The following is a 13,236-nucleotide window of genomic DNA, read 5'->3' on the forward strand; positions in this document are numbered from 1 at the left end:
GTAGTGCATAAATCGACGACTTACCATAAATAGAGAGAATCATCACTGAGCACTTGTTCTCGTGTGATCTGTCTCTTGGGAACAAATACTGTTAATAACGGATGGCGCACAAAAAATTCCGTTAATCTATCTGTTGCCAAGAAATAAACCACGTATTTTTCTAAACGGTACACCATGACCGCTTCAGATGATATGAATTGGAAGGATGGAATAAAAAAGATTCCTCATGATGTATAAAAGGTTTTTTACTCATATAATCCCACTTCTGACACCATTTATTGCGCTCCCCTATCTTTACTTAATTGCGTTTCTTATTGCCAGGCCGAATCACATTAAACAATGTCAGCCACACACATATTAAATTCATTTTGAAGACAATATAATGTATACATGAGTTCGAAACCCATGTAGAGCCGTTGCCCGGTACTGACCGAAGGCCGGTGGTTTTTCTGCGGGTACTCCGGCTTCCCACAAAGTGTTTTTTTTTGTTCTTGTTTTTTTGTTATATTTTTCTATTTTTAACAGCAATGTAACAATAAACCGTACAATAGGAAATAATAGAACAACACAGTAAATAAACACAAATAGGACACATTATCACAGTACAGCAATGTGAATCAAGTATAACGATAGTAATTTATTAAATCTCTATCTGTTTAAGGATATATGGAAGTCTGAAGTGAACATTTTCGAAAAATTGACTTTTGTTCTGCCACGGTTATTTTGAAACAAGAATTGATGCTTAGCTGTTGTTTAAGTATCTCTATGTTCAATAAATTCAGGTTTATTTTTCGAGTTGATGTTTGTTTCCAAACAATAAATTAAATCTCAATAAATAGGTTTGGATGATAATCCTTGACATCACGTGTAGCGTAGTTATCATGTGCAAGAAAAGCTTATATGCAAGTGTATATACATTATGTATGTATTATGTGAAAATGTGATTAGCATTTGATATTATTTTGTTATATTTTTTCTTCCTTGCATTTCTTTTGTATTTCTCTTCTATTTTACTCCTTTTAATTGTTAGATAAATAATGTATATATATATACAAATGTTTTGACATCGTTAGACAGGTTTAACATTACAGCTAATATCATATAGAGACTGGTTATGTCAAAGAGGTTTTGTTTTAAGGGGTTTAACATCCTCGTTATGAGAGCTTTTCATCAGCTTCAATAGCTTATGGCTGGGCCAAATGCTACGTCCATGACAATAACATATTTCAATCTGAAACCTAATCAATTGAAATAAAAATCGCCGATATTGAAATTTAAGAGCAACGCATATATTTGTGTCCTAATTTGATATATAAAACAGAAGAATTTAAATTCCGCGTGTGGAATTAAGATGATTTTTTTTATTTTTATCTTTGTGCTCCAGCTCCAAATATTCCGGAAGACGAAACAGGAGCGGTGAGATAATTTCCCGGGACAAACATTACGTATAAACATTAAATCTGAACAAATCCCTAGGGTCTCACGCGAGATCGTATAATGAGTGTGATTATAAGGAACGCATTTATGTTCTTTTGATTCGCCTTTCCGCTTGGATAATGACTTCTGGGTCTAATCATCCATGGAAATATTCCCCCAGTCCGACATTATATTATGGAAATGTGTTCCGGATATTATCTTAACGGCTCCGAATCCACAAATAGTTTTTTTTTATCTTGTCACAAACATTTATCGCTGGCGTGAAAATTGTACAGGCTTGACATGATTTATATCGTTTGATACTGTGATGAATGATCAGCCTGTGAGAGTACCAGGGTCAGTTTGTCCAAATTTCCACTACAGAGACTTTCCATATCCAAGTCATGCTTATAATGACGCAGAGGTACTGATCGCCAAGAATGGATGCGACATCAAGAGAAACACTTTTTTCTATTGTTGATGTCTTGTTTTTCGTTTCGCGTAAAACAAAACAAAAAAAGAAAATGTCGCAGTGATATGATCATAATGGTAAATTGTCTATCAGATTAAAGGATGATGAAATATAAAATAGGTGCCATGCAACCACTAAGAATTTCTTGTTTCATCCTCCTGCTTTGACATAATGTCATCTCAATTATCCAGATTAACGGAATACGGTATATGGATATTCCTGTCTAATAATATTAAATTATATTAAATTTGGCTGCTCTGTAAGTAGATATTTTTGTGTATGAAAAGGCCTTTATCATTTAAACAGGTTTACGAATAATGCAGTATTTACAGTTTACATAGGACACACATTAGTGTTTACAGCGAATCGAGCATAACATCTATCAGGCAAGCACTAACCATGTAATATATATAACACGGTAAGAGTAATCCCCCTTTATTTTGTACACAATTTAGACATTTTCGCCCCCCCCCCCCCCCCAAAAGGGGGGGGGGGGGGGGGGGGGGGGGGGGGGGGGCTGCATTAAATACCGAATACCTTATAGTCCGAAGGCTCATCGGTCCTAAGGTCCAATAATCCGAATTTCCAAAAGTCCGAATGACCCTTAGTCCGAAAATAGGTTACGAAAACGTGTGCCATTTTTGCTTTTTATGCCTGCTTCTTGTGTTCCAGTAACAATTCGAGTAATGCTGTCATCAAACTATTTATCAACATTAGTATACAACATGTATTTATATTAACCTTTTTTCGGACTATCGGGCCTTTGGACTGTTCAACCTTTGGACAGAAGGGCATTCTGACTAAATGACATTCGGAATACCAGAATACCAGAACAAACGTAATACACAGTCATCCTAATATAATTTTTGATCTGAACTAAGCTCTAACCAATTATTCTAAGAGGTATACTGCTATTGTGTATGTCGGTTTCACTATTTAATGGAGGGTATCCTAATATTTTGTAAAGATCCTTACACCCAGGATCTATTGCATTCAGAAACGTTAAGTTAATTTTTGTTCTCCATTCCATTGCGACTTGCAACGATGTCTTTCTATCACTAGATATAGGCATATTGCCAGGTGTCATTCCAGTCATATTACTCAGGCGACTCTGTTCTTTTTCGTCAAAATCATATCCTGCGAAATCGTACATCATTTGAACAGTTTCTGCTGGATGAGTTACGAGATCTTCATAAAAAACGGTCAGCAGTCTTGCCGGGTGGTCTTTTTTTATTATATCAGATTGAAGGTAATCATCAGCCATTTTCCTACATAAAGATAATGAACCAGCCGGCGGAGGAGTCCATTCTAAAACCTTTCTTGATTTCATTATAGCCCTGGGGTCTCTTAAAAGGTGGATTATTTTTAGACTGCGTACCTTTTTTAACAGTTGTGCCGCTAGACTTAAACTGACGCGAGGGACTTTGCTCACCAGTGCAATAGAGTTGCCGCACTGTTTCACAATTTTTTCCACGCAACCTTTCTGCTCGCCGTGACATTCAGGAAAATACTTTATCCAGGAAGGATTTTTCACATCTTCATGCCCTTTCCCTTCCAGTATTTGCCATATTTGCAAGGAGCGCAGCAAAACGTTGTAATCACAATTGTACAATCCTTGTAAGATATCCAAGACGAGTTCATCTGTTCCGTTAGATTTTCTGCAAAAACAAAAAACAAAATATGGAAAAAAAATCTGTCCCACTTAATACCTCAATAAAAAAATAAAGAGAAACCTTTTGATTTTATTAATGTAGCTTTGAGCTGATTTTGTAATTACTATTTTGTCCTCATTGATTTATTGTGGATCGACAAATAGTAGTTTAGACAAGATCATCGCAGAAAGGATATAACTCCCTTATTTACAGTTAACGAACATCGTTATATAAGGGACAGACACAGAGAAATTGACCAAAGTCTTCACATGGGCGATTAGATCTACATTCGGGAGAATTATTTTAATTGTTATATACATATGACACTACACATGAATAGATCAAAACAGACAGCCGTGTACAAGTTTATTTACACGAAATATTGAAAAAAAACTCTTATGATTTCGTATTCTTACTCAATGTATACAAACTTGTATATTTCTTTTTTCCTTTAGTATACCATGCCGATTGCTTTTTGATTATATTCTGGCCTGCGCAAAGTCGCTCTCTATCAAGTCTCGATGTTTAAACATTAAAAACAGATGTCACACACATAGGCTTGCTTTAAAGTGCTGTGTACACTTCACATCCCTGCTGACAGAGATTTTCTCTCAGTCGTGAAACAAAGTAATCGATTTTATTTTTCATACCATATATGAATAAATGTATTAGATATTTTCTTTCTTAGCCATCACAGTGGCAACGGCAGTGGATTGATTTACCTGACTTTTTAGTATATCGACGTATTCAAACTGTACCTTGCGAGGTCACCATGATATCGAATAAAACGGTGTGTATTTCAAGTTGGTAAGATGTTATCTATTATGAATATTCCTTTATTCGTGGTTATACGCTTTATTATGCTGGTATGAAAAACCAGTATGATGATGCCAAGATGGAAAAACGGCTGTCATTTACCAGTTGAATAGAAAACCCTAATCCATATTGCTAAAATTTCAATAAAATAAAATTAAAATTATTATTGAAATAAAACGAGTTTTTTTAAGAATTAAAAGGAGAAAAGTCTTCATTTCTTAAAAAAGGATTTGGACAATGCATTAAAGTGTAGATATCATTTATGTACATTGTTAAATGCCATCTCAGGAATAATCGAGAAAATTATTATTGCCACTTATTTGAAGATGAAATTGTATGGCAATTCATATGCGTACTTGCAATTATCTTCCTTTATACTACACGTATGTCCAGGTTTGTAGTATCCCCATGTATTCAGGCTATGCAGTGGTTCGTACATATAAAAATTCCCTTTTCGTAGTCCTAGAATTCTTCCTGTGAATGTAGTCCCCCCGCGCAAGTAACCAACCAGGAGTATATCATGGTTGCACTTCTTCGAAACTATCAGAGGCTTAAGTGAAGGTAGACTTTCCGATCTGCAACGAAAAAATGGACTTCGTATTTACATTAGCACAAATATACTTCTTTTCGCGAGAGGTTCATTTTCCGCGAAGATAAAAGATGGCATCAATCCATTCTTGTTTACTGTTCACACTGCAACCATTTTCTGCAAAGCTGTTCCAGAAGTGCATTCTTATAAAGACAATAGGCAAACTTATACATCAATAACTTTACCAGATAATGGCCTACTTCAATTTTCTAATTTTTTCAAAACAGCAACCAAATCCTTATTACCCCCTTTGTTCTGTGTCAAGTTCGTAAGAAGATATTATCTAATGTCATGTTACTTTACTTAACCTAAATGTCATATACGACATTTCTTTAGCACCGATAACATACCACAAAAGCAATTGTCTTCACAGTTCATTTTATAAGTTAAGCTTTTCCCAGTAATGTGCTTATCATACAAAGTCATATTTGAATAGCATCGCCATGCAAATAAGTTTGTGAAACAAAGAATAAAAAAATATGTAAGGATAGCAAAAGAAATACACACGATCAAAACACCTTTCAAAATTTCATTTTGGTTTGCTCGGTTTGCTCGTGAACATCCTGGGTCATTTTGAGGCCGCGACCTCCTAGTAGCAATTGGTGATTACATCACTGGACAATGTAAGGGAGGCCCGTCGCATACAATGCAGATCAATGAGAGTAAATTGCCTTGCCCAACGACACAACACGAAACAATATAAGTAATTTGAACTTACCTATGTATGTTTATACAGTACAAACCATATTGTCTTCCCAGCCAGGTGACATATACTAACGCGACCAGTGCTATTACACTAAAAGTCATCTTCTTTTTATACATTTTGTGTGACTTAAACAGAAAACGTCCAGGCCAGGCAGTGATGCATTTAAATAGCAAACTAAACTTTGTCAATAGTTTCGATTTAAGATTATAGTAATGTTTTATAGACCAGATGTCAGCCTGCAATTGATAACATCTTGTAAGGTTCGCTATTGTGGTTCAGTTGAAAGCTTTGCTTAACATGTGTCATCGATTTAAGCCTATTCATCTTTAAAATTCTTACAAAGGATTAGGAATAGTTAATTCAACATATCATCTATGCCTTCTCCCAGTATACATTTGCACATAGGAGAGTAGAGTTCAATAAAAAATTACACATAGACGAGTAGAGATACAATAAATATTTACATATAGAACTAGTAACACGTTGAAAAATACCATACATTCATAAAATAATGAATTCAACATTTAAAATTTAAAACTCTGGTCAAGGATAAACGGTTTATTTATAAAAAGACGACGTTCTATAAAGAAGTGAAAGACATTCTCACAAGGGTTACCACAAGTACATGCAGCATTATTTACAAGATTTGTCCAAAATAAAACATAATTAAGGAACTAACTAATGTTTGAGCCTTGTTTGCAAAATATTGAATAGAAAAAAATACATAGGTGGGAGACAATACATATGACGAGGATATGAATTAATATAATGTAGGTCATGAACGCACTGCATTGTTTAAGACACCCAACTGTGAAGAGTAGATGGTGAAAACGAGGAGCTGGTGACAGTACAGTGAGTCTAAATTCAGTTATTATTGTTTCGCAGAGTATAGGGATTTTTTACCAATGATAGGCGGAGGTAGATGATTCAGTCTTGAGTTATTTTTTGTGCATGTTATATAGCAGATGTAGCTTTCTACGGCCAGCAAGAGTTTCCAAGTCTATTTCATAATACAAATCACCAAAACAGGCTTAAAATGCTTATACATGATATAAGATATAGGTTGAAGAACTTTGAAGATTTTTTATTTAAGCACATTTTTTTTTTTTTTTTTTTTTGCGATGTTACTGTATATTCAAGAGGAAGAATAAATCTGACAGAAGAGAAATACATGTTATTCATTTTCCCCATAAATGAAAGGGGGTCTTCAGTTCTCTATTTATTTGCATGGGATTTAAGATTAATGAATAAATCATCTTTAGCTTTCCGTTTTATATTGGTAGCTGGGTCGAATAGTCATTTCAGAATTTCGAATACAGCGATAAAACAATCAAGATGTATGTTTATATGTGAATTAATCAACAATAACGGACAGTTAGTAGAATCCTGACTCAAGTAGTAAATTATGTATTGTATTGATCATTTCATAATATTATCGATCAACATAGATATAAGAAATGGAGAAGATATTCAGAGTAGTATCCTATATAACAATATATGCATTGTCACGTGCATGTAACTATAACTAGATTAGGTAATAGGTGCCAATCAATATGCTGTCAAAGTTCTTGAACACATGAACTATTCTTAACATATCAGAGATATAACGAATTTCAATTAACTGTAAAAAGATAATTTAGAATGTACCTATTGTAAAAATTGAATTTCAGTCAAAGGGAACTAACTCTTGAAATTATAGTTCAAACTGAAAGTCGATCTCCTGCCTTTTTTCTTTCCTCTATTCTTGCTTTCTTTGCTGCTTCTTTCTTAGACAAAATGTTTGTAAAGGAAACAAATGGAAAGCTAAACCTCTCAACGTGTACAATTTGCTGTGAGTCTTTGTAATGCTTAGCGTATATATTTGTTTAAAAAGTGAACTGCATAAGAAACCGCGCGAGAGCGAGATTATGCTTGAAAACTGTGGTACAATATTGGAATATTCTAACCATTTCATCTCTGAATTAGATATATTCGTGCTAGATAATATGCCCTGTTTTGTCTTAATGACACACAACCCGCGGGGTAAAGTAGGATAAGCTTTATTGCGTGTTCTTGCAAAAAATCTGCGATCACTGTGTTGAGAGTGCAAATGCATATCTAACTATGAAAAGTGATCCAAATTCAATATTGGAAATACAGGTTTTTTTTACGTTTTTTTTTGTTTTTTGTTTTTTGTTTTTTTGTTTTTTTATGAAAACATCTAACCAAAAACTCACTCACTAGTGCCTACTGAAACCCGGCCCACCGTTTTCCTTATACTGATAGGTACGCACGTGCAGTTGTTGGGTCAGGGGGGAGTTTCATTCGACATTTTGCCATACCGATAATAATTATCTACCAATTTTTACCATTCGAAATCCACACTTCTTGCATTATATTTGAGGTGAAGTTAAATGTCATACGTCATTATATAGAAATATCAATTAAAATGTGTCTGTAAAGAAATACCTAAGATCCTTAAAATGTATGAGTCCAACCATACTTAAGTGCGTATTATAAGCTATTTTTAAGGAAATTTTAATAGTTATGCGACAGAGAAAAAAAACAACAACAAAAAAAACAAAACAAACAAACAAAAATTGAAATTAATATTGTGCGTGTGATCTGTTTATGACGATGTGTGAAACCATATTGTGTTTTACCCTGAAAATAAACTATTCTAGGATATTAATTAAAATTGCAGACGTCAGTGATTTGCATTCATATGTAGGACTTTCAAAATCCCCTTTTGGTTCAGATTATAAAAAATAAATACAACTGTAAATACAAGCATGGGACAGATGCTAGTGTGACGTCAATATGGATACAATTTCATACTGTTTAATAACATCTACTAACAGTTCACAAATGAAAGAAAGAAAATAAGCCTTGGATTCCTTGCAAAACAAAAACAAGAAAACGAAAATATTATTATACCGAAATTTAATGTTGTATACCATCTCGTATTGGATTTACCTCAGTTTTTTTTCTCTTTATCGAACGTCGTCATTCGACTGAAAGAAATATATATCGAACGCGTTCAAGTAAAACATTTTATTAGGCTATACACGGATCCCAGAAAAGCACAGTCGAATGACTTGCTGACTGTCATGAATAGTTTAAAGCAAACATCTACTGAAATATAGATTGCACTTTTTTCATCAATTTATGATTGCTGAGTGATCAGAGAGGTATTCCTCCTTCGTACATATCAACGTCTTAGGTTTGGTTTGGTTTTGAGTTGTTAACTGTCCCACAAACAGGTAAGGTCATTTAAGGACGGCCTTCCCTGTGTGTAAGACGCAAATGGCAAGTGCTTGTGTGTTTTGTGAGGCTGTGGTATATTCATGTTTGTCTATTAGAGCTATCTAAATAGTGCTACCTCACTGAAACACAATGGCGGAGACACATAGCCGACACATTATACTAACAACGAGCAAACCAGTCGTCCAACTCACAAAACAAATGCTGAGCGCTAAGCAGGAGTAGAAACTACTATTTTCAAAGACGGCTATATCTCAGCCTGGCCGAGAGCCCAAGGCCTTGCTTCTACACAGGGGCGAACGCACAACAAATATCAAAATAAGGCAGTGTCAAGAGGGACATAAGGAAGAATAAAGTTGTTTTAAAAGAAGAGAAGGACTGTTAGGAGACCTTAACATGTAGAATTATATCTATAACAAATGTCACCAGGTATTGAAGCTGAAAATCGATCAAACGAGGGGGACTATTATTTTTTTATATCCTGGTGTACTCAAATTGTAGCAAATTCAGGAAGGGCAGGATGAGCTAGGAATTAGGGGCTTGGGGTTTGCGATGTGCTGATTTCACATTTACTGGTTTAGATTTTGAGTGAGAAGAAAAACCCACATATTAATCAAAAGGAATCAGAAATGTGTAGGAAAATAGAAAAAAGAAAACGATAAAAAACATATAAGAAAGTTATTTGATATTATACGACATACATAGACTTACATTCTCTGCTATTTGTCCCGAGAACAAACCATTTTCATGTAATGTGATTTGACTTAACATTGAACATGGTAATATAAATATCGATTCATACATATATATTTATAAAAAAGATAGATAACTTGCGATATATTCCTGCATTATAATTGTACAATACAATAAACTAATTGTATAAAACAAAAAGCACATGCTTTTGATAAGAATTTTTATATTAATATTTTATATTTTAAGGTAATTACAATAAAGTCTCAATCTCGTACAACATTCCATTGATATATCTAGACATATTTAATAACAGTGCTTCCCATTCTATATCTCATTAATATACATTTGAGCGATCACTAAATCACCAATCACGGCATATACCGGACGACAGAAACTTAAAACTGTCGCCGAAGGAATTCATTACATGGACGACATTCAATATTTAGGAATAAAGAAAAGATTCCCTATGGCTGGGTGATTTGAATTCACATTAGACATGGTTGTTTTGGGAGGGTCAAACCATCATCACAAACGAGTATATTTCTCACGCAAAAAATGACCCGTTATACGATTTCCGCAGGGTCATATTTTCTTGTTACCTCAACTTGAGAAGAGAAGTGGTTATTGAGTTGGGAATACTTCTAAAACTAAATAGCATCTCATCTCCCTTTGCCATTGCACATGTCAATAATATACGTTTATACTAAACATCATCGTCCAAGATACCTGATGTTGTGGTTATTGGGAATTTATCTGTACGTTGCTGAGAGCGATTAGTGAAAACCCACTTGTGATGTCCTTGATCACTACCGTATGGCTACATCCGAATAGATAATACAATGAATCATTAAAAATTAATAATAAATTGACTTCAGTGTTTTTCCACTGTAGATACTAAAGGCTTTTCATAACATCAACAATATATTAAGCAGACTGACTTAGCGATACCGTGTGACTTATTTGTCATTCGTTTAATTACATAAGCTGTTAGCATTTACGGAAAACAAGACGATGCATGCTTACTTTAAATGACCTTTGCAAGGAGAAGTTGTTTCTCCAAACGTGTTGTGAGGTAGCCTTAAGCTTTCTTCTGATGCAATTATGTACAGTGTTCAATCTCGTTATCTTATACTGACAGCAATTTTCTTCTTCCAAAAGTTTCTATTTGTTGATGGACATGGTATGTGTGCTAGGAATGTAAAGGATGATCTCGAATCAAGCAGATACTACAAATCCTTTATGGACCTGGATACCATTGGATTGTTACAATGCATCAAGATATGTAAGAAATACAAATTATGTGAGAAAATTCACCACAATCGGGAGCAACTGACTTGTAATCTCATGATGACGTACCCGGAAGAAGGCGACATGACGTCACTTCTGGATGTGCAATCTGTACTGGTGAGTCATTTTAATTTACTGCATCTACATTTATGTGTTTAACAGACGTTTTGGTCTTCACTCCCCAGGAAGTTGTTTTTAAACATAGCAGATCGCACGACTGGCCAATGCTATTATACTAGGCATTGATTTGACTTTTGAAAGACAAAGCAAGGAATCTGAGATCATGAATTCAGAGATTTTGGCAGAGACGTTGTTTTAATCTTCATCAACCAAGACGTTTCTTGTATATACCATCAATGTCATTGATTGAATTCATCACAAATTATATGCTCACTGATGAGAGTTATCTGCGTCCAAAGGGCGCGTTGTATTTTTGTTTGTTTGTTTGTTTGTTTGTTTGTTTTGTTTTTTTTCCCTAGTAAGGAACAATTCCTTTTTGGATAGGTTTCAACGCCAAAAATAAAAAAAAAAAAAATGTATGTGTATTCATGGCCAACGAATGAAATTTGCAACAATTCACAGATTTGTTCTGCCAATAGATTAATTGTAAAACCGACGTTGATGAGTAAAATCATGCAGTTGATATTTTGTTGAGTGAAAGCCGCCTACCAATGTATAATTAAAAACAAAACTCGTTCAGTCCCTATATGACATTTGTCGCCGTCTAAATCTGACAAATCTTCTATCATAAGTATAAATTTCTAGAGCACAGCAAAGTGACCCGAGTCGTCAATGAATAATTCTACACCTCTTCAGTGATGGAACAATATTGTTTCGGTCATTGCGTCGAGTTCTAGTCTTACAAATGACCGTTTGTTGTGGGTTTAGCATCGCATACGTACACCAAAGCGGTCCGTCTACTTGTAGTGTGGTCTTCAGATGCAGAAATGCGGATATATTGTTTCTTACTGAGTTAGGGGTGATCGGTCATAATCGAATCGACGATAGCTGCGTTGGCTTATCGGCTCAACAAATATTCACGTAATGAGCAGGCTTATCATTGCAATGACGTATCATCGGTTGGGGACATTAACCTGTTTCATGACAATCTTTCTGTAGCTCACGTTCCCTATTATAGACTGAATAAGCCAACACTTCGTGAATCCTGCTTTATGGTGATAGGAAGAAGAGTCAACATGAAAGGACATCGCCATTATGACAGATTGGCTGTGTCTGATAGTACTTGCCTTTAACGACTATAGAAACAAAATGATTGATAGGCCACGCTTTTACGGTCTGAATTCATGCTTAAAATCATAGATTACTCCCCGTTAGTATGCAGCTAATCTCCTATACGCGTTATGGATCCGGTTGGTGGATTAAAGCAGACCTATGTATAAAACCCCACCCAGAGGCCATGTCAAACGGGTACCTGTAAAGTGCGAAACGAAACGAAATCAAACGTAACGAAACGAAATCAAACGAAACGAAATGAAATCTAACGAAAAGAAAAAAATAAAAGCACTGAAGCAATTTACAAAGGCCTAAGTGTCCCATTCTCGTCGTTGTTAAAACAACACACAGGAAAGAATGAATTTATCGCAATATTCATTCAATTTTTAAACATAGAATAACTCTATTTAGATAATATGCTCAGTCAACTATTTATAGGCGTGCAAATCGCGTAATATATTGGTGCACGCTCGATCTAAAAAAGATTTGTGATTATTTTGGTAGAATCACATGTTTAATATACACATTTTTTTGTACACACAATACACTACGCGATTTGTATGCCAATACATAATGGACTAATCATAAACATGTATTCGGAATCGGACATCGAAGGAAGTCATACAAGTGCGGACACAAAAATAAAGCACTAGTATTTAAATGAACCATTTACGACTGACATCAAGTCCGTCTGATAGGACTTAAATTGGTGTCCCATGTGAGAATGTGTAACTTGCACGATAAAGATCCATCGGCGGTCTTTTGGTGTGATAACGCCGGCCCAGAGGATAAGATGTTTTTAGTCAAATATTTAATATTTTGAAATATTTTTTAGGTGTTTAGATGGACGTCTAAAAGCTTGATAAACTAAATTCAAAGGGAAGGGTCTATTCTCTTCTCCCTTCATCTTCGCTAGGGTAGGCGTAACTGCTACTAAATAGTGCTAGGTGAGGATCCATTTGAATCTTGGGGTCGCTTTCTCAAATTAATCACACCATCTATTAGACAGGCGACTGTCTTTCATCCCCCCCCTCCCCCCCCCCCCCCCCCCCTCCGCCCCTTCCATTCTTTTTTCATTCTATACTGTTCCGATTCTACTCAATTTCCTATCTATTCTCGTCCACTGAAA

At 35.1% G+C, this 13,236-nt stretch overlaps 1 protein-coding gene across 1 annotated transcript; it reads right to left on the reverse strand.

Moving 5' to 3' along the window:
- Positions 1–2,411: 2,411 nt before the first annotated feature.
- LOC117331202 (carbohydrate sulfotransferase 4-like) lies at positions 2,412–10,263 on the reverse strand. Its single transcript, XM_033889800.1, has 2 exons — positions 10,187–10,263; positions 2,412–3,546 (listed from the first exon to the last, which is right to left on the reverse strand). Exons 1-2 carry the CDS (start codon positions 10,261–10,263, stop codon positions 2,772–2,774), a joined length of 852 nt encoding a protein of 283 aa, XP_033745691.1. The 3' UTR covers positions 2,412–2,771.
- Positions 10,264–13,236: the final 2,973 nt, after the last annotated feature.

Source organism: Pecten maximus, chromosome 7, assembly GCF_902652985.1.
Source record: "Pecten maximus chromosome 7, xPecMax1.1, whole genome shotgun sequence".
Classification (NCBI taxonomy): Eukaryota; Metazoa; Mollusca; class Bivalvia; order Pectinida; family Pectinidae; genus Pecten; species Pecten maximus.